The 22,771-nt window shown below is 30.1% G+C and overlaps 5 protein-coding genes across 5 annotated transcripts; 3 read left to right on the top strand and 2 right to left on the bottom strand.

Annotated features, from left to right (window-relative positions):
- Positions 1 to 8,198: 8,198 nt before the first annotated feature.
- Positions 8,199 to 8,657, top strand: LOC132953784 (uncharacterized). Its single transcript, XM_061026127.1, has one exon. The coding sequence runs from the start codon at positions 8,199 to 8,201 to the stop codon at positions 8,655 to 8,657; it is 459 nt and encodes a 152-aa protein (XP_060882110.1).
- A 2,049-nt stretch (positions 8,658 to 10,706) lies between these two features.
- Positions 10,707 to 11,713, top strand: LOC132934252 (uncharacterized). Its single transcript, XM_061000542.1, has 5 exons — positions 10,707 to 10,740; positions 10,816 to 10,874; positions 10,982 to 11,083; positions 11,202 to 11,401; positions 11,469 to 11,713. The coding sequence occupies exons 2-5, from the start codon at positions 10,827 to 10,829 to the stop codon at positions 11,623 to 11,625; spliced, it is 507 nt and encodes a 168-aa protein (XP_060856525.1). The 5' UTR covers positions 10,707 to 10,740; positions 10,816 to 10,826; the 3' UTR covers positions 11,626 to 11,713.
- Positions 11,714 to 16,244: 4,531 nt separating this feature from the next.
- On the top strand, positions 16,245 to 16,935 carry LOC132953783 (uncharacterized). Its single transcript, XM_061026126.1, has 2 exons — positions 16,245 to 16,273; positions 16,389 to 16,935. Exons 1-2 carry the CDS (start codon positions 16,260 to 16,262, stop codon positions 16,933 to 16,935), a joined length of 561 nt encoding a protein of 186 aa, XP_060882109.1. The 5' UTR covers positions 16,245 to 16,259.
- Positions 16,936 to 19,512: 2,577 nt separating this feature from the next.
- On the bottom strand, positions 19,513 to 20,541 carry LOC132953782 (ATP-dependent DNA helicase PIF1-like). The gene has a single exon (XM_061026125.1). The coding sequence runs from the start codon at positions 20,539 to 20,541 to the stop codon at positions 19,513 to 19,515; it is 1,029 nt and encodes a 342-aa protein (XP_060882108.1).
- A 611-nt stretch (positions 20,542 to 21,152) lies between these two features.
- Positions 21,153 to 22,721, bottom strand: LOC132953781 (uncharacterized). Its single transcript, XM_061026124.1, has one exon. The coding sequence runs from the start codon at positions 22,719 to 22,721 to the stop codon at positions 21,153 to 21,155; it is 1,569 nt and encodes a 522-aa protein (XP_060882107.1).
- Positions 22,722 to 22,771: the final 50 nt, after the last annotated feature.

The following is a 22,771-nucleotide window of genomic DNA, read 5'->3' as shown; positions in this document are numbered from 1 at the left end:
AGGTCATTAATGCACAACAAAATGTATTACCTACAAATAATTCACACTCAGTTGATGATGATAGTGTAGCAAGTATTGATTTGGATTTACAGAATAATAGTAATGTTTTTCAAAAAATCCAGTTCATTGAAAAAAATCATCCTAACCAACCATTACTGTTAAAAAATGTATCTTGGGATTTGCAGAGAATTTATAACAGAGTTGATTCTAATGGGAAAATTGTGCCCCGTAAATGGATTACAGTTGAGTGTATAAATGAAAATGTGGAAAAGGCTGTATATTGTACTATATGCATAGCATTTTATACATCCTCTGTACTTAGTAATTTTAACAGTGGTTGCACTAATTTCAAAAATATATATTCTGCTATTCAATCTCATGAAAATAGTAAAGGTCACTCATTAGCTGTAGAAGCATATTTATTAGCAATAAACCAAAACAACATAGAATTTGTTGTAAGTAGGGATATTATGAACTTCAGAAAAAAGCAAGTTATGGAAAGAATCCATGTTATTAAACAAGTGTTTGAAATAATTAAATTTATTGGAAAACAAAATTTATCTTATCGAGGTACTAATGAAGGCTTATACGATCTTGAAGACCTAAATATTAATCATGGGAACTTTTTGGAGCTTTTAAAATTTACTGCAGAACGTGATGCTGTTTTAAAAAAATATTTAACTGAAGCAATTCAATGTGGCAAAAAACGTAGAGAAAATGTTGAATCTAATTCTAAAGGAAGAGGCTCTTTAATAACTTTATTATCAAAGACTACAGTGAATAAAGTAATAGAAGCTATATTAGTAACTATGCGGAAAATAATAAAAAATGAATTAGGTGATCGGCAATTTAGTATTCAGGTTTGTTTAACAATATCTGAAACAAACAATGTATAATTATTTAAGTTAAATTATAGGTTGACAGCACTCAAGATATAGGAGCTAATGATCAAGCTGCTATTTGTTTGCGTTATGTTTTCAACTCAAAAGTCAAAGAACGCCTGTTTAGTGTGGTAGAGGTAACAGACTCTTCAGGCAAGGGAATGTATGAGCTCATCGCCAAAGTCTTTTCTAAACATGGAATTCTTTTCAAAAATATTATTGGATCTTCTTTTGACGGTGCAGCTAATATGCAGGGACAATACAATGGATTACGTTCCCACATCAAGACTGAAAATAAAAATAGTGTGTACATTTGGTGCTATGCGCATATTTTAAATTTATGTGTTTGTGATATTTGTGGGAATGTGGCAGCTTTAAGTTTATTTGGATTGTTGAACAGACTAGCCACCTTTTTTTCGGATTCTTATAAAAGAATGAATGTCTGGAAGGAAATACAAGAAAATCTTGGAACTGGTCAAAAAAAAATGCGAAGGCTCCACAAAATTGGTGCAACACGTTGGTGGTCCCGTGAAAAAGCTTTAAAATGGGTATTCGAAGGCGATGATTGTTTATTTCCATTAATAATAAATGCATTACATTTTGTTGCAACATCTAAAACTTTCGACCCAAAAACAACTTCTGAAGCAATTTCATATAAATTGTGTGAATTTAATATTATAATAACAGCTTACATTTTCCTTCCAATTTTTAAAAGTGTTGGTCCTACCTCCACATACTTACAAACAAAAAACTTAGATATCTTAAGTGCTTTTCTAATGGTGGAAAAGTGCATTGTAGAAATAAGTAGATTAAATTTTGAAGATATTTTTAAGGCATCTAAAGGTTTTGCTTTAAAAATGAATGGTAGCTTTATCAAAACTAAAATATCTGAAGAAATAACTGTTGAAGATGACTTCCCTGAGACGAGGATCAGACGTAAGAAACGTATGTTTGATGAAATGTGTAATGATGAAGCACCAACTGACCCAAAACTTAAATTCAAAATTGAGGTATTTCAAAGCATTCTTGACCCATTGCAAACTAGTTTGAATGACAGATTTTCCAATAATAAATGTATTATTGCTGATATGCAATATCTGTTACCAAAATATTATAATGATGTAAAAAACAAACTAATTCCTGAGTCAGCATTAAATCAACTTTCAATACTGTCATCAGTTAATCGATCAAAATTAATTGATGAATTGGAACATTTTGCTACAATATATAGTCAGTTAGTGGAACCCTTGTGCAAAAAAACCAGTCATATGTACAACACTTCTAATGAAGACCATGATTTTATACAAAATTATATTGATTATGAAGACCTTAACCTCGAATGGGATTGTGAAATATCCAAGACAAGTATGTATACTATTTTATTTATATAAAAATGGTTGGTAAGTGATGGTTGATTATAATTTATAAATATCTTTTTTTTAGCATTTGAACGAAACACAAATATTGTACATAATCGTGATAATTGCTTGCTTTGTGTATATAAACTGCTTCATTCGCTTAATTTGCATTTGCCAACATATTCTAATTTATGTGCTACTATCGAATATGTTCTAACTTTATTCATTAGCCAAGTGAATTGCGAACGGGTTTTCAGTAAGTTAAAAATAATAAAAATCGTCTTAGAGCATCAATATCGAATGATCATTTAGAGGCTTTCATTCTTATGTCGGTTGAAAAAGAAATATTGGATCAAATATCATTGGAAGATATTATAGAGTATTTAAAATCTTCATCATCACTTATGTCTAAATTATTATCTTAAGTATACTTAAAATTATTATTATCTCTTTTTTATTATCACTTAACTAAATACAATAAATAGTTAGTATATTTTCAATTTTGTGTTATAATTAGTATTATTTATAATTATGTTTTAAATATTTAAATGATGTTTTTAATATTTCATGTAGGTACGTTTAATATTTGTTATAAACCTTTAAAAAAGATATTTTTAGTTAATAATTCTAAATAAAATAAATAAATTCACAAAAAATAGTTTTGCATTTTTAATAAACTCCACTAATTTTTTGTGTATTATTTTAAAGTGTATACCTTAAAGTACAAAGTAAATTTATTTTATATAATATCATGGGACATGGATTATGGATATTGGATAATATCACATAACTAATCATGATTGTTGAATATAAAGGTTATAAGATAGTGCCCCCCTCTAACCTCTTTAAATCCTACCAAATATCAATTTTGTGAGACAAACACAAGTAGTAGTAGTAATTTGGGGAGTCTGAGTTAATTTTTACGGGGAAATGAAAAAAGTTCAAGGGGGAAAGTCCCCCTTGCAGTACATTTGATCACCGTATACCTAAAAATTCTAATATGTATGGTTGGGGAATCTGAGTTAATTTTTACGGGGAGATGAAAAAAGTTTAACCAGGAATGCCTTACAGTGTAACCAATATCCCTATAATTTTCTTGGGAAAATTCAAAACAATTTTTAATATCATTTTCTGAAATAAATAAAAATATTTTTTTTCTTATAATCATTTTGTTTATTTATTTTTTAATCAGTTAATAGTATTTTACAACAAATATTAAAATGTACAATTTTGATCTATTATTTAGACTAGTTTCCTTAATTCTCTAGTAAAAGGTACATATTCAACAATTCGATCATGAATTAATAAACAATAAGCAGTTACACCTGCAAGCGATTCTGATGCTTCAATTTCCAACTGAACATCTACTGTTGAAGCTGTGGCTAAATCGTTCTGTTTTGATGTGTCAATAACAATAATTGGAGCATTTACTAGAAAAGTAGAAGGACTCAATATAGGGTTCCGATTACTTTTTTCATAGTATGATTCTTGAAATGATGTATACATATCATATAATAAGGTGAAATTGTTTTTTGTAAAATCTAAATTCAAATTATCATATGGATAAGCTATCGAGTTCAACAATACTTTAACGTTTGTTAGATTACAATGATCAAATATACTGCAATATTTTTCAAACAAATTTTTACGTCCTTTTTGTAAACCAATTATGATAAATCGTGGTTTTTCTAATTTTGAAGCAGTTTTCAAATTCCATACAACTTTTTTAGAGGTCCCGAGTTCGGGATATTCAAAAGTTTCAAAAGATCTAAAAGGAATAAACAAACTTTTTTCTTTTTCAACAAGTTTCAATAATTTTAACCTTTCTTCATCGTCAACAGTAATATGTAGTACCCTTCAGACTATTTTGTTTATAACGACTTTGGCTGTAGAAGCAGTTATACCACTTGTAAAGCTTAAAGCATTTAAATCAGAATGACTTCGAGTTAATATTAATTCTAATCTAGTGTTAACTAGTATTTTTTTAAAGTCTTCAAACAAACCTAGCCAATATTTCAATGGAATGCAAGCACTAAATTCACCTTTATCGTTTTCTGATTGTGTTTTGTTTTTAAAATTCCAGCCAGAATTTTCATAACAATTATAGTTGTCTGGTGTACCAGATAAGTAACCTTTCAACGAGCTAGTAATTCCAAGAACACGTGTGCTATCTACTTCTATCCCATTGATATCTAATCGTATTTGATCGAAGAGGTAAGAGTAACCATTGTTAGTTAGTTTCACTTTTTTATGTTCTGTAATAGTTCCTTCCAAAAAAATAAAGCTTTCGTGTAGATATGGATAGACATCTGTCTGCTGGATTGATATACGTATTTCATCATTATTATTAAATGATGTTGTATACGGTGTGTATGAATGATATTCAATTTTAGTAATTTTAGAATCCGTTTCGTAGCGTGAACTTATATCTAAAATATCACTCTCAGGCATTCTGCTTTAATCTATAACCTAGAGCCTGCAAATTTTTTTTATTTTTCACCGTCAATTGTTTTTTTTTATTTGATGTTGCTGCTAGCACATTAGTCTTATGACTAGTTAAACTGATTCGAAGTAGCGGGTTTATATTGAATTTTAATCCCATCTCAAGACCCGTAACGTTTAATATGTAACACAATTGTCAATGTCTCACCAAAATTATCAATCCGATTATGATCTTGATCAACTAGCTGAACGGTTATCGTATCAATATTTGTTTTATTCAATTTGTAATATATTAAATTTGGTGGTGACTGTACTACTTTCGATCCTGACCTTTCACTCGGAAAAAACTTATAAATCGAATGACTTTGAAGATGGTTGCTGAATGATCCTTGAGCTATATTGCACATTACTTTTATAGAATTAATTGTGTTTAAATTCACAGCTTTTTCTGATCTATGAAATTCATACTCTGGCTTATATTCTCGTTTTTCAAAACCCAATACAGGTGCTATGCTATGTAAAATTTCAAAGTGAAGTATTCCATTACATTTTATATATGATCTGAAATCGTTTGGATCAACCGAAATGTCAAATGTTAACTTGGCTTTGAATTTCTCATTATAAATATTTATTTGATCCATAACCCGTTGCTTAATATCTTTAATTTCATAACATCCCTCTTCCAGTTTAATATAACACCACGCACGATCATTATTATTATGGTCAACTACTTGTATAGCAAATTTATTATTATCTTTGTTGATATTCGGGAATGAATTAAATGTCTGCAAACATAACAAAGCTATTTCTGAGTCTTCGTAAAGGTTTATAGACGGAAAATAATTCGCAGATAATATGGTTGTGTTCCCAGTTAAACTTAAAGTAACTGACTCGTACATTCCGAAATCTGAGATACAAATTTAATAATGAGACTCGTGACGTTTAATATGCAGAACAACTGTCAATGTCTCATTTAAGCTATCGATCGGATTATTATTTTAATCAACTAACTGTACAGTTATTGAATTAATATCTGTTTTGTATTTGTAATATATAAGGTTTAACGGGGATTGAATAACCTTTGTTCCTGTTCTACCGCTTGGGAAAAACTCATATATCGAATGACTTTGTAGCTGGTTGCTGAATGATCCATGTGCTATATTACACATTACTTTTATAGAGTTAATTGTGTTTAAATTAGCAGCTTTTCCCGACCGATGAGCTTCATACATTGGCTCATAGGTTCTTTTTTCAAATCCAAAAACAGATGCTATACTGTTTGAAATATTTAACTTTAGTCTTCCATTACATTTAATGTATGTTCTAAAATCGACGGGGTCAATAGATACGTGGAATTTTAGCTGTGTTTTAAATTCATTATTAAAATGAAATAACTCTTTCATAATTTTGTTGTTAATATCTTCAATTTCATAACATCCTTCTTCCAAAATAAATATAAACGTTTTTATGATAAATCTATTACTTGTTGAAGGAATAACCTCTATCTCTAACCGATTATTAGCTGAATTTATATTTGGAAATAAATTGTATGTTTGCAAACATAAGAAAGCTATTTCCGAATCCTCGTAAACGTTTAGAGATGGAAAATAATTTGTAGATAATAAAGTTGAATTTCCAGTCAAATTTAATGTAACAGATTCATACATTGTAAAAATTCAAGACATAAATTACCACAGTTAAATGTATTGAAATCTTGATAGTTAGAATAGTTATATACTATTTTAAACTCATGAAAATAATGTTGCAATTCAATTGGTGGAGGTAAATCGCCAAAGCTATCAAAATATACAACATTATCTTTATTTTTATGGAACGCTACCCAATGACTTCCATCATCTGAAGATATGTCTAAGTTTAATATACCACATTCAATTGTATGCGGTTTCTTAGGTAAGTTATCACGTGAAAAGACTCCACGGAAATGATTGATTTCCAACATTTTAACATATTTTATAATATCTTGGGATGAAAGTGGTCTGTCAGGTAACGTGATTATCAGTTTTTTTTTGACCCCTTATTGTTTAAGTATAAGCCATTACCTTTTTTTCTTTTTGAATTTTGTACTGCATTATACACATTGCTACCACCAGACATCAAACTACCAAGTGCTGACAATCCTGCAAATATAGGTATTAAGGGAATTACACCTCCTATCTGTCTTGGTGATGAAATCATTCTTTTACCACCATTCTTTTTCTTTATAGATCTTTTTTTTTTTTGCTGCTAGTATACCATTTTTTTTTGTAGTATGTTTCCATTTACCTTTACAACCCATACCTATTTTTCTTTTAGCTTTCATTGCGTTTGTTACTGCGTATGCAACTAATTTCTCTTTTCTAGGAATATTTTTTTCTTTAAATCTTTCCCAAGCACGATTTTCTAGTACTTTATCAGCTTTATGTCTATCGTTTAAATTTTAACTCGATGCATACGCAATATCATGATCTCTACAAGCAGTATCTAATGGGTTTATTCCTTTGTCACCGCGATCTAGTCTCTTTTTTAATTTTGTACCAGGAGCACAATACTGATAACCTGAAAAATGTGCTTCGAACGGAAGACTATTTATAATAGAGTTTAGAAATCCTTTACCAGTCTTGTTCAATTTGTACATACGAGTTGAACACACCATCTATAACTTATTATAAATTGAAATTTCTAGAGTATTTATAAGAAAAAATGGATTTGATTGAGCAGAAAGATAAATTAGATATAATAAATGTAGATGTTCAGTTGGTAAAAAAACCATCGAGATATGGCTCGTTATTACCTGATACTATACGTGCTATACTAGTTGGTCCCAGTGGTTCAGGAAAAACAAATATAATGTATAATCTCATTACTCACGAAAACGGGTTAAGATTTGAAAATATTTATCTATACTCTAAAACCTCTAATCAGGAAAAATATGTTTTATTAAAAAAAATAATAGATGATATACAAGGTGCTAATATTTTTATATTTACAAGCGCTGATAAAGTCATAAAACCCAAATTGACTAAGAGAAATTCAATTATAATATTTGATGATGTAATATGCGGTCCACAATCTGTAATCAGAGATTATTTCAGCATCGGCAGGCATTCAGGTGCTAGCTCTGTATTTTATTTAGCGCAAACATATTCTAAAATATCAAAACAATTAGTAAGAGACAATTCAAACTTCTTAATAATATTGAAACAAGACGATACAAATTTACGTCATATATTCAATGATCATTCGTCTGCAGATATGGATTTCTCAGAATTTCGGAAAATTTCACATTTATGTTGGAATCATAGTGATTATGGTTTTATGGTTATCGATAAAACTCGAGAAATTAATGAAGGAAGATATAGATGTGGATTTCATACGTTTATTAAAATAAATTAGTGTTGTATGTGAACAATATAAGAAAATAATTTTTATAATATATATATACACCATGACACTGATATTATCTACATAATGTTAACAGTAGTTGTACGATACAGTTATATTAAGTTTATTATTTACAATGAATACAGAGAAAGTTTTGTTACAAAATTTAATAGCGTCAAAAAAAAATATTAAACGAAAAATAATGGAAATGAAACGTGGTGTTATAGATTCCGACAATTATTTTCGTGAAGCATTTAAACCAATAATTGAACCATTAAATACACATACAGAACAAAATGCTATATGGAACACACAGTCGACTGAACTAAAAAATAAATCAGAAACCTCATACACTAGTGAAGAAGATGATAACGATGAATTAAATTCAGATCCATTAACGTATCAACTAAAAGACAGTTTAAATAATTTAATATTAGGAAATTTGTATGTACAAGAATTAAAAAAAACATTTTTTCCCGATACCTTTCTCATTGAACGTGTAATAAAAAAACATAAAAACAAATTATATGTTAAATGGTTAGGTTTTGACAATAGCCATAATTCGTGGGTAAATGTAAACGACACTTTAAAATAGCTAATAAGTGGATTTGTAATTAAACGAAATATATCAATCAATCAATACCTATTGTTCAGATTTTATAAACCATCTCATCATTACAATGTACGGTATTGATCCAATTTTTATGATCGATTAATTTATTTTATTTTTAATAACTGTATACTAAATGCTGTATATACTTCATAATTGTATTAAATCTGATAGACGTTTAACCACTAAGCCTCTAGCAATTTTCCAATCCTTATACAACTTTACGTTACAGTTATCACGTTTTAAAATACAGCAACCTCTATCTAAATCAAAATACAGTTCCCTAAGATTTTCAATATCGATTTCCATCAGATTTGGTATTTTAGGTTTGGATCGAATATTTGGTTTTACATAAAGTATAGGTTTGTGCATTCTGAAAAAAAAATATAATGTTATACAGCTTATGTCGTATAGTTAGTTGTTTAAATATGAATTTTGAAATGATAATAAAAATTAATTAATGTTTTGTTGTATTATTTGTATGTTTTTTTTATTTGATCTATATTTAATTTACTTAGTATTAATTTTTACATTTTTTTTTTACATATTATTCACTTTTATTCGATTAAAAATAAAATACAATATGTACTATTTTTTTAAAAGATAGTGGCCATAATGCAATAGTATTAATACCATCATGCATAATAATTCTTTTATCATCATTAGCACTAAGAGCAATTTTCTTTACAGATTTAGAATAAACAAAATGGTTTTTTGACTGTATAAAATTCATAGTTTTACATATTTTTTGATCAGATAAATTATTGGTATAAGCATTTAATATTTCCAAATATTCGTTGAATTTCATGTGTTTATCAATTACATACTTTTTTACACCTTTAGCTTTTTTTACTTCTTCGTTATTTATTTTATATGCATAAAGTTTAGGACGTAAAGCAATGAATTCTAATAATATTTCAGACTTCATTTCATCTTTAAATTTCCCTGGTTGATTTTTTCTAAGATCACTATAACAATAGTGATTTTTAGGATAGTTTGAAGTATCAAAGTAAAAAAACAATTTATGTTTTATGTCATCGAAAAAGTTTAAAGTTCTAATTTCATAAACTAGTGAATCAGTATCTGAATATACAATATCAATTTTATTTCCATACACGTTTTTCATTATATTATAATGAAAATGATACATTATCGTTTTTGAAATATCTAATATTGCAAATCCAACATAAATAGGTTTATCAAACTTAATTTTTTTCTTTATTCATATGAATTGCCATTAATTTTTTTAAGTAAATTGTTCTATCTTTAAATGTTACTTTACTCATTAAACGATGAGCTTTTTTCTTGTTAGAAACTAGTGTCATTAACATCCGTTTTCTAACATTTTCCATACATTTTCCAAACATACTGTTAACCAATAACTTCCAAAATTGACGTTCAAACTCATTTTGTGACTTTACCCTCATATTTGTACATAACTCAATATATGGTGCCATCCATTTTGATTGCGAAAAACGAAGAATCCTATGAACTTTTTTTACTTTTAATCCATTGGCAATGGCTTGTTTTAAATTTCTATAATGAACTACATAATTAAATTTTGATTCTAAAGTTGTTAAAAGTTTTTTTACTTTAGAATTTGGTGGACATTTATTTTCTGTTAAAAATGGAAAATCGTTATGATTTTTATGTAATTGTTTAGGGTAAATAACATCTACTTCTAAAATATAACCATATTCAGCATCATCTTCAATTTGTGTTATATCTATAGATAAATCGTCAAACCATTCAAAATTTTTATAAGGTAAAGTGGATAGCATAGACTTTCCATATAGATTTACACAGTCCAGGTAAGCTAATCACGTTAAAGGCTTATTCGAATCATAATTAATATTTTCGATATTAGGAATGTTTGCTTTTACATGTCTTTTAACCGAATGACAAATGACACCGCGTAATCCATTCTCCATTCTTTTTTCTTATTAGATTGTATATAAGCAGTCGGCATGCATTGATTATAGACAGTGTTAAATCTCAACATCATTTACTAGACTTGATGCGTCGTTGCTTCACAACATTACAAAACCGCTACAAGACTACATAACAAGTAATATATTTTGATCTGGTACAAGTTTTAAAAACTAGTATATTAAAAATCTTAACTCGTAAATTTTTATTAAAGGTAAAAATACAATGTCTTCATATACCAATGTTACTGACGAAAGCTCATCAAATGAAGATGTAAGTATTCCCATTTGATTGTGTTTGTGTGTGTGTGTGTACATTTATTATAATAGATACAAAACATAATTTTATATTTATATTATTGATATTTTATTAAATAATAGCAGGAAAGTTCATATTCAGTAAAACCTGTTAAACCAAAAATCAGTAAAAGAAAAAATGTTGGCGAGTCAAAAACTGGTAGTAAAAAGACCAAGATCGGAAAGGTAATAATTAATATTATTTCTAAAATATTATACACACACACACACACACACACACACACACACACACACATACACATTTTTAATATCAATTGAAATGTTACTTTATTTCATATATCAGCAATCGGAATCATACAAGGTTATTTTTATGGATTTGATATCAAAAGGGAAAGTTGAAAATGATGTATTGAACACATTAATAATGAAGGAAGGAAATAATTCATACACTTTTAAATGTCCTGTTGCACCACACTGTGAAGACTACTATGTTATTCAGCATTACAAAATTAGTACAATTCAAGATATTCCGTCAGATGAAAGGTTAGTAAAAAACTATGGACTATAACATGTTTAAAATAAAAAATATAAAAGTGAATTTTTATACTAGATGGAAATATGCGGAAGCTAGTATTAAAATTCATACATCTACTAGAAATACAAAAGATTCGAACATTTCAAACAAAATCAATGACGTTGTTCGTGAAATATTGGACCGGTTTTCAGCAGATCCTAAGAAAAAAATTATTAAAAATACTAAAAAATAAATTAACAACAATTTAAATGTATATACTATATTATCAATATTGCAAATTATAAACATTTATAATTTAATGATTGTATAATAAAAATAGTAACATTATAATAAAATAATTAATCTTGTTTCTATTTTTACAATAATATTGGTAATTTTTATTTAGTATTAATGTAATATTATTAATAGTATAAAGTTTAAAGAGTAAAAAAAAAATAATGTTAGAAAAGTATAATGTTATGATTATGTGCAATACTTACAGAAATAAATCAAAGCACTAGAAACACAACGGTTGTCAATATAAAAATTAATAATAGTCATATAATATAATATTGTTATAATATAACAATAGTCAGCAGCTGTATGATCGCAACTCGTAAACAACCTGCTGCTGCAGCTGATGATAAAGCAGTCGTAGATCGCAACGTTATATTTTAATATCATTTAATATTATATCTGATAGTGAATTATTGTGGAATTGAAGTATTTCATACATAAAACTAAAATCCTCGTTCTGTACAAAATAATTGCTAAAATCAAAATTTTGTATATACTGGTTTGTAAAATCATTTCGCTGACAAGATAATGGTAGAATAGTAATGCTTGATTTAATTAATGAATACACTGTATCAAAAGTTGACTTATATGAAACCAACTTTTTCTGCTTTTCAACAATATACGAATTTATACATTCTTGTAATTCTTTTATTCGACGGAGATCATTATATGATAACGTGATAAATTGGTTATGAACATACAATTTGATAGTAAGCTGATTTAAATTAACTGAATAATACATGATATCTGTTATTTTTATACGTTTACAATTATTAGTATGTAGATTATTAGTTATTGAGCTATAAATTGAATCCGAAATTAGTGTATACCACTGTATTAAATCGACCATTATCATTTTTTTTGTGAAATTACATTGGAGTAATATAATAACATTAAACATATTTTTATCAACCAAAAATCCAACGGTTGCACTTTTCTTGCTAAGAGGTCGTATATCGATTACTGACTTTGAAACAACAATTGGAATCATATTGTACTGCTACGTGTTCTTTCTGATATAGTCGATTTTTTGATAATTTTTTTAAAAAAACGCTTAAATGTAAAAAATATTTTAATTTTAAATAACGTGGAATAAAATAACGGATGATCCCTACAACACACATATTTGAAAACTGAGTATATTACTTGAATCCTGTATTATTATATACAAAACTTATTTGGTTGAAATTGATATAAAAACTAAAGTGACCATGAAACCAAATCAAATAACGCGTAGAGAAGGGATACTTACCTGGATCTTTGAACCTGTAACTTTATTGAATTTTAAACCTACTATATTTAATTATGACTTGACGCGTTATCCTACTCGGCTACAGGTCCACGACATATAAAATCAATTATTAACACATTTAAGTTGATTAATACAATATTTATTTTTTAAATGATTACAATTTATTGAAGTGTAATTAATTTCTTCAAGTAAAATAACATACTATGAATAAGACTGATTACAATCACAAACATGTGTAGATTTTAAATATTCGTTTTTTACATTTTCTATAAATTCATAACCCTTACAAAGTAAAACAAATATACATTTAGGATTCCATTTTGTGTGTTCAACAAACGGAATGTCATCTTTGGTCCATTTTTGTAAGACCAGTCCACAACAAAAACATTCGACAATGTCAGCAGTTCCTGAATACTTAAATCCGGCCTCAGATAGCGAATATTTATTTTGACACAAAGTAGGTGGAAATGAATTATACGATTTTAATCTCGATAAAAATGTAGTAAAATCTGAATGTACTGGATACGAATTATATCTTATTAAATAAACCAACGAAGGAAAATCGTTAGAAAACTTCTGTAAATTCATGGTTTTTAATAAAACTAAAAATAATTGGTTGAAAAAAAAATCGAATGAATAAGATAATTTACTAAAAAAAAAAAAATAACACATTTTGATTGTACAACGGTTCGATAATAACTGGCTAAATGTTTTCAATAATATCTTGTCTGCCAAATAAAAAATCGTTTTGATTTTTTCCCAAGAAAATTATAGGGATATTGGTTACACTGTAAGGCATACATTCCTGGTTAAACTTTATTCATATCCCCGTAAAAATTAACTCAGACTCCTCAACCATACATATTAGAATTTTTAGGTGATCAAATGTACTGCAAGGGGGACTTTCCCCCTTGAACTTTTTTCATCTCCCCGTAAAAATTAACTCAGACTCCCCAAATTACTACTACTAACACATTTAAAAATTCCTGAAATAATACATCGTGGGCCGCCTGCTTACCTAGAATAGTAGGCCGATACCCTCCCAGTCCGGCCCTGTGTGTAGTGTATACACACATTCACACACACAAAGCGCTCGTATTTTTACGTAACTCCGACGTCGCGTAACTCCTATCGCTCTCCCTACGATTTAACGTGTTTTGGAATTTATAATAACATTAATATAGGGTAGCTACTCCAACAAAATAACTATTCTATAATTAATATCCAATTTCTTATTAATTCTTATAACTAAAACCTAATTATTCTATTAACCGTTACCAATTTAACTACTTATTCATCGAAAATATTACTTCTATACTATATTACTATACATATTCTATGCTAGCCTTCCTATTACTTCTACTTGTAATATTTATTATTGTAATTGATTTCTTTCAATCTATTTACCTTTGTCTACAATATTATTTTTTCAACATTAATTACTTTAATTCAATACATATAAGGTCATATACTGCCTACTTTGTAATATTTTCCCCAATTGATATCTTTCAATCTAATTTTCTTGGTTTACAATTCTATTTTTAAACATTAAATACTTTAATTCAATACATATACATATAAGGTTAACAAAATTTACTCAATTATTTCATTTTATTTAAAAATTTCTTTATACTTCAAAACAAAAACTCTTTATATACTTTATTTCAATATTTCAACTTCATTTATTTTTAATAATTACTTTATTCAATCTAATCTTTATATATTCAATTTATTCTTTTACTCTTTATTATTCAATAATTATTTAACAATTTTTAATTTAATTCTTTCTATTCCTTTAATCAACAATATTTCAAATTCAATTTTCTTCTAATATTCAATTATTACAAAAAATTATTCATCAATATTTCAATTCAATTACTTTCATATATTATTCATAAAACATTTAATCATTTAACTTTATTTCATTTAACTATTCTATACCTATATTTCTCAAAAATGTATTCAATTATTCAACAATTAATTAATAATTAAGTTACTTCAAAATTTATTTCAATATTTAATTTTTTTTCTAATAAAAATTATTCATCAACTTATTTCCTTAATTGCTACGCGTGCACTCATATAAATATTTTCCCTTTTTTTTTTCTATTACCTTTTCTATTACTTTTTCAACTAACTATAATATTTTCTTACTATTTCATTTGTTGATTCCTATTTAATTCAACTACTTATTTCAACACAGATCAGTCTACTGCTGTCTATTTTACTACAATTTTTATATATATTTCTTTTCCAACAACCTATATTCTTTTTTCAATTTAATTTATAATACAACAACTTATTATACACCAAAATCAAAACTAAAATTTTATCGCTGGCTTCCTTAAAAACCAACGTGAGACGTATACCCAAAGCTACAATTCTATATGCAATTACTTTATAACTTAATTATTTAACTCACATAATCCCTGCACCTACTGCTCTGTTCATTTTTCTTTTTCGTCTGCTTGCCTGTCTTCAATTTGTTCGTCGCTTCTCGGAGTTGTCAAGGGTGATCGGTCCTTGACTATGACTTTAAAGCTGGTTACACACTAGGCGAATAGTTCGCGCGCGGTCGCGGTTTTTATCCGCGGCGAACATTCGCTTGAAATTAAACAACCTATTTTAGATTAGAGTATTCACACCATGCAAACCGAGCGGATAAAATCCGCCAACGTCCGCGATCGATCGCGCATGTTTAATTTTAGGCGAACATTCGCCTCAGACGGCTAAAAATAATCACGTTGTTTTGACTGGGTCTATGCACACCGGGCGAACGTTCGCGCGTGATTCCTCGGAAATTTTCATTTTTATATCATAGTTGTTGGCGAACGGTCCTACGTCATTTGAATATTATTATTATAATATTTAATACAAATTTTAAATTTGAATACAAATATGAGTTTCTCTTTTGATTTGGAACATTTTATCATCGAGATATCTCAAGAAGAGTCCATTTGGAATTTAGGTAAGTATAATTTTTACCACTCAATACTCATTATGCACATTTATTTAGATTTTCATTACATTTTTATGTGGTTTTGCATAGATTTTACTGTTTTTAGTATTTAAATTAACTTTTTGTTAAGTAGCTTATAGACCACTTCATAAATTATCTAAATTATTTATCTATACATAATACTTAATTAAAATTACGTGTACAATGCAATCTACATACTACATTTAGAATCAAAAGATTATCACGACAAGATTAAGAAATATAAAAGTTGGTCCAGGGTTGCAAAGGCTACTTTAAATGATTTTGACAGTCTCGACGAAACTGGGAAGAGAGAAAAAAGTAAGTATTCTCGGAAATTTTAGAGTTCTTTCGACCAACAATGGAAAATAGAAAGTAAATATAATATACTTCGATTATACATAAATAGTTAACCTTATATAATATTTATAATCATACCATTAATGCATATAAGAATTTACTGATTTATAATTAATTGTATGCAAATCAGAACAGAAGGAAATCTTAACCACGAAAGTGACGAAGAGGAGACGGAGGACGAACAAGGCAACAATTTGCAAACAGTGGAGGAGGATTTAATTGAAGGTGTCAATGATGAAATCACTAAATTTAATTCAAATCCTGTTTTGGAAACATCCATGACATCCACAACAGTAAACAAAAATGTAAAACCTATGCCGAAACGTACGAAACCATCAAAAAAAATTAACTTTGAGGATGAGTTACTAAAGTCTCTTAGGAGTGAAAATGAAGCCACTGACCCAGACAAATCATTTCTAATGTCCCTTTTGCCTCAAATGAAATCTATCAGTGAGGATAAAAAGCCAATGCTCTACATTGAATTAATAAATGCTATACAGAGAGTAAAAAATAATGATAATACATCAATGTATCGTCAAGGATATAATCAGAGCAATTTTCCACTCGGAGGATATTCGCAGACAGTATCTGGACCAACAATGTACTCTCAACCTGCAGTAATACATTCTAGTCTTCCTACTTATAATCATGAGTCACTGCAGCCCTTTTTCAGATAGTTCTATTAATTTACATTAAGTAGGTAACTAAATGTATCAGAAGTTTTATAATTTAGAACATATTTCACAGGACGTGCACTTACTTTTAATAATTTTTTTTTAAATTTAATTAAGACTATTTTAATCTATTATTTATAATCTAAAACACCAGCGTATTTTTTTTTATTTCACAACTATTTCTCCTAAGTATTGTTAAACTGGAAAATATTTTTTTTATTATATGGAATTATATAATTTTTATAGCTTTTTGACACAGGTTTTTTAATATTACCTATATTAATGATTTAATAATTTGTGTTATTTTTATTATAAATATTTAGAGAACTAAGGCTGCTACATAAAATTATTTTTATTTTATAGAGAAAATATATATAAAATTAATTTTGCGATTTCATTTATGGTTTTGCTTATATAGTATACTTTGCAAGGTATAACTGTTTTACCTTAATGTCACTGACAATCTTTCTTCAGGTGGTATTGAATCTTGAAGAATTGTATTTTTTTTTTTGTAATCTATGCTTTACTCGTAATAACTAAAAATTAAAGTCATAATTTTTATTAGAATACAATTATTTTTAAGACAGAACAATTATTAAAGTTATAACAATAATGATTTTACTTACCAGTTCATCAAATGATGAAATTGACATACGGTAGTACTTTAAGAACTCGTCTGGATGGAATCTTAAAGTCATAAACGTAACTTGAAATTGGCCTTCCCGAGGCCTTTTCAAGTTTAGAGGATGAACCCAAAAACGCCTATTTTTTCGTTTTTCCTGTTTATTTTTAAGCAATATATAAGCAAGACAAACGGTCTGAGTACGGCTCAAAAAAACCATTTTTAATTCGATAAAATTATTTAACTAAGCTAAAAAACTGTGAGCACGAGTATAAAAGATCATACACGAACGAGTAACCACGAGGTAATGATATTTGGCGCAATTTTGGTGCGATTAACCGCGTAAAATGTTACAGTGTGTAAGCTTTGTGTCGAAAGCGAATTTAAATCGCCGCGGATAAAAACCGCGACCGCGCGCGGACAAACCGCTCAGTGTGTAACCAGCTTAAAAGTTGCCTCCATGTAGTTGTTGATTTGAGTCGAACCGCTGCGTCACTGCTGCACTTCTGCTGTTGATTTCCGCTGCCTTGACTGCTCGACTTGCCTCAATTTCCTTGGAAGTTCCGTACTCGACTGCGCCAGTGTTATAAACTAGCAATTGGGTTAACTGCTTAGCTTATAGTTTGCAGGTAGCACGACCGTTGGTAAAGGATTTCTTAGGTAATTTGACAAAATAATTGAAAAGTTAAGTTGTATATTAAAATTCTTCTTCATAAAATACTCTAGTCCAAATTGACAAAATTGTTATGATGTCTCTCGTGAAGGTGCTCATATGTACTATGGTGAAACACGTCTAATCTACAGGCCGTTTTGGGTCTGGTTTTATAGGGCCTCATGCTCTCCTACCATCCCCCTGGTCGGTCGATATATCCGTAGACCTCACAGGACGTTATTCAATTTATTATCTCTACATTCCCACGCCTGGCCAGGCACGTAGTCAGAAAATATTCACTAGGTGGGCCAATGTTAGATGGGCCCCCTACCTGAATATATTACCTTGTACCTTGTTCTTGTAGGGGTGGGCCCCCTTATATATTATAAAAAGGTAGTTATCAGAATATCATTACTATAAATATATAAGTATATAACCAAATAATACTATAGCTTATCATTATGCCAATAATAAGTGTACACTAATAAGTGTAATAAAATAAAACCAAAGCAATTATATACAATTACATCTGACAACGGTGCAAACATGCTTAAAGCGATCAATTTAGTTGAAAAAGATATATCAACAGCACTTAATGAATCTCACACTGGTCAAGATGATGCAATTATTCTAAATGAGACGGCTGAGATCCACTCAAATTTATCAAGTTCAGTCAACTCAGATGATGAATGTAGTGATAGGTAAATTGATAAATAATGATTTTTTTTTTATAAACTATTGTTTGATTACCTATGTAATATTGAAGTTAATTTTATATTTTGAAAGTTAAGACAAAGACATAAGTTAAACTATTATATACCTACTTTAATGTAGATATGTGATGGTTATTATAATTACTCATCTATAAACTTTTTTTGTAATACCTAGTGAAACTGGTGCAGATTGTTCGATACTTGATGACGAACAAATAGAAAATATACTTAATGAAGACATTGAATGTGTTGATTCAACGTATGAACACACAGTACAAATCCTGAATGATATTCAATTACACAATTTAGGGGATGTTTCAATTTTTACAGGTAATAGTAATAGTATAATAGTATATTATTATTTACTATATATTCATAATTTCTTTCAATATTATTTATTTTAAGACTAGCAGACCCGGCGAACTCCGTTTCGCCACCAGATTCGTTTTATGTAACATTTCGTTTGGTGATTTAAAGATGAAGAAAAAAAATTTTTTTTGTTATATATTTGAAAAGGAAAATATTTATTTCATTTCACAACAGTAATAAATTCATTTCAATTACCTACTAAAATGAAGTGTTATTTAATTGTTTCATTGTAGTGCTCTTTGGTAAACCACATTTTTTGTTTTTTGGTCTGACGTTAACACAAACAAAGCGGATGGTTTCCCAACTCGTGAACACGCAACGTATAACTGTCCATGTGAAAAACAATGATTTTCCAAATTTATCCCGCAAACACTAAGCGATTGGCCTTGCGACTTATTAATTGTCATTGCGAACGCAAGGCGAACTGGGAATTGCAATCGTTTGAAGTCAAACGGAAGATCAGTCGGAATCATTGGTATTCGAGGAATACATACATTTTCACCTGCGTACTTTCCGTTAATAATGGTTGCCTCAATTAAATTCGGCATAAGTCTCTTTACCGAAAGTCGAGTACCGTTGCAAAGTCGCGGTGGATTCAAATTACGCAGTATCAAAATAACTGTACCAACTTTCAGTTGCAAGTTATGTGGTGGAAATCCTGGTATCTCCAGAGAGTTCAAAAACTCCGTTGGATAATTTACTACATCATCGGGATTTGTTATTGAATCAACGGATTTGTATGTCACCAAATCGCCAGCAATTTTTGATTGAATGGTGAAATTCAGTGCGTGGACATCATTATTCTTTGCTGCAAGAATTGCTCGTTGACTTAACCAAGCATAATTCTTATAATTCTCACTAATGTTTGGGAAAACATTTTCAATAAGAACTAATTGAGTGTCTACAAATCGGCAAAAGTCGTTGGTAAGAGTAATTAATCCAGATGTCGCATCAACTGGGACTTTTCCATTTCCAAGATCTAACAATTGTTTGGAAAATTGTGCAGCACTTTGATCATTTTGAAGTTGAACTCTCATATTAGTGGTTAGCGATAATGTTTTTACGTTATTCCATAAAGGTGATGCCTTTAGGCAAGCATTCAATTCATCTGCAGGCGTTCCACGGGGAACTACTGGCAACGTCTGCCTGAAATCGCCTGCCAACAATATCATCAAGCCGCCAAAGATGTTGTTATTTCTCCGAAGATCCTTCAGTGTGAAGTTAAGTGCTTCAAGTGATTTCTTATGTGCCATTGTGCACTCATCCCAAACAATGAGCTTGCATTGCATTAAAATTTTCCCATTGCACTGGATCGGGAAATATTGCACGTTGGAGTATCAATTGTGTTTAAATTGAGTGGCAACTTAAGCGCAGAATGTGCAGTACGACCGCCATCTAGAAGAGTCGCCGCAATTCCAGATGATGCTAACGCCAAAGCTATGTCACATCTTGATCGAATAGTGGCCAAAATCAATGAAATGACCAATGTTTTCCCTGTTCCTCCAGGTGCATCCAGGAAGAATAGACCACCAGTATTATTGTCCACCGCTTGCATTAATGTTTTGTATACTTGTTTTTGCTGTTCATTCAGCAACGGAACATTATTTCTAACGAATTCCTGCAATGTATCAACATTGTATTGCAGCTCTCGATTTAATTCTTGGTTGAATGCATCGTGCATCGATCGATTTGGCGCAATCATTCCTACTTCAATCAGTAGCTTGTTTGCAATAGTCAAGCATTGATCCTCAATCAGAATCAATCCTTCATTGTAGATTTCATCGGTTATTTGGATGTCAGGATTATTCGTTTGAATACGCAAGCGATGCAAGATATCTTCACATATGGCGTCTTTGTATTTGTTTCATAACTGAATTGGTTGTGAAGGAAAACATGTGGTGATGATAATTGCGAACAGCGTTCGTATTTGGTACGCATTTGATGAAACAACTGAATCTGCAAGTGTTAAATCCCAATGAGAATCGTTCTCCAGCAAACCCAATAGTTGACATGCTTCTCGATATGTTTGGCATTGGTGGCCATTCACAGTTTTCAAATGCGCAAATGATTTCGGTCCACGTACATTTACTAACAGCAGTCGCAAATAAAAACATTCATCGTTTCTAGGATGAACAGTGTACATACGACCTAGTGCATCAGTTGAAAACACCTGTGGCCAGTCTGGAACTGGGGTTCCTTGTTTGCGACGTTGGAATTTCTTTGTTGATTGATTCCAAGTGTAATACTTGGGCATTTCAACGTACATCAGCGTCGCTGCGAATGGATCTGCTTCACACATTGCAAAGAAGCTAGTCAATGTTGTCGATGGTGGTCTCTCAGCTCGTTGTGCCGCATTAGCCTCAGTGAAGTAAACTCTTTGGCCATTTTCCAAATGCACTGCTAAATGTACAACTGTGGGATATCTTTCATGAATTTGAAATGACAATAATCGCCACAGTGCTTCATTAGTACTGACGTATCTGCCCATTTGGAAGTTGCTGATTTCGTCATTCACATTTTCCGACGCAATACCAAACACAGCCATGTCGCTGCCTTTTGTGACGTACTTGCACAAATATTTGATTGATTTGGCCGAATGACAACTCTCAACGTTTGCATGTGTTTCGAAAATTCGTGATAGCAGCGGGCAATATGGTACAATGAATTCATTTCCGATCTCAATCTCTTGATTTTGAACTTTAACTTTGATAGTTCGACCGTTATCTTCTTTCGAACGCCGACGATAAACTGGATATCCATCGTTCCCTGTGACTGTTTCAGCAACTAACGGTCGCGGATATCGTTTTGTGCACTTTCCATCAGCCATGCAAGGCGATAATGGATTTAATGCACCACACGGTCCATGCACCATCTGTGTCGTCACAATGTCGTGTAGACGGGGATCAGTGACTGGATCAGGAATTTCAGCTGATATGATGTCATCCACTTCATTTGAATGTAATTTGTTCAGCAACCAAATTAGGATATGAGCATGCGGTAGTCCACGCTTCTGCCATTCCACCGAGTACATATAACAACGTGTGTCACCAAAAACTCGATACTTAGTAAGCACATCCATCATAACCTTGAGTTTTTGCTGAAATACTCTGGCGATTATGTCATGGCGATCTTGCGGTTTTTGACCCGGTTCCAACTCGCGTTCAATTTCCGTCCACTTCGGATTGCATGTGACCGTAATAAATAAATCCGGAGTTCCATAATTTCGCACGTACGTCATAGCGTCTTGAGCGTATTCGTGCATGTGGCGTGGGCTTCCGATATAAGTTGGTGGGAGAACCGTCAGTCGTCCAATATTCTGAACATCACCATCTGAATGAATAGCATCACGCAAGTGTATATAGTCCTCAGATCGTAGCTTTGGCTGATTGAATCTGATGAACGCTAAACGTTCGGTCTCGACTTTGACATACATGTCGACAGCGAATTGCTGGAATAGCCGACCGCACTTCAGAATGACATTCT

Source organism: Metopolophium dirhodum, chromosome 1 (genome assembly GCF_019925205.1).
Source record: "Metopolophium dirhodum isolate CAU chromosome 1, ASM1992520v1, whole genome shotgun sequence".
NCBI classification, from domain to species: Eukaryota; Metazoa; Arthropoda; class Insecta; order Hemiptera; family Aphididae; genus Metopolophium; species Metopolophium dirhodum.
Note: the sequence above shows the minus strand (reverse complement) of the source record. Positions and strands in the feature narration are given on the sequence as shown.

What these genes read in the sequence shown, in the direction of transcription:
- LOC132953784 (XM_061026127.1), top strand. Translation starts at nt 8,199, where the DNA reads ATGAATACAGAGAAAGTTTTGTTACAAAATTTAATAGCGTCAAAAAAA.
- LOC132934252 (XM_061000542.1), top strand. Translation starts at nt 10,827, where the DNA reads ATGTCTTCATATACCAATGTTACTGACGAAAGCTCATCAAATGAAGAT. An exon ending in AAAGCTCATCAAATGAAGAT is followed by an intron (nt 10,875 to 10,981) that starts GTAAGTATTCCC and finishes ATTAAATAATAG; the next exon opens with CAGGAAAGTTCATATTCAGT. An exon ending in GATATTCCGTCAGATGAAAG is followed by an intron (nt 11,402 to 11,468) that starts GTTAGTAAAAAA and finishes TTTTTATACTAG; the next exon opens with ATGGAAATATGCGGAAGCTA.
- LOC132953782 (XM_061026125.1), bottom strand. Translation starts at nt 20,541, where the DNA reads ATGGCACATAAGAAATCACTTGAAGCACTTAACTTCACACTGAAGGAT.
- LOC132953781 (XM_061026124.1), bottom strand. Translation starts at nt 22,721, where the DNA reads ATGTATGTCAAAGTCGAGACCGAACGTTTAGCGTTCATCAGATTCAAT.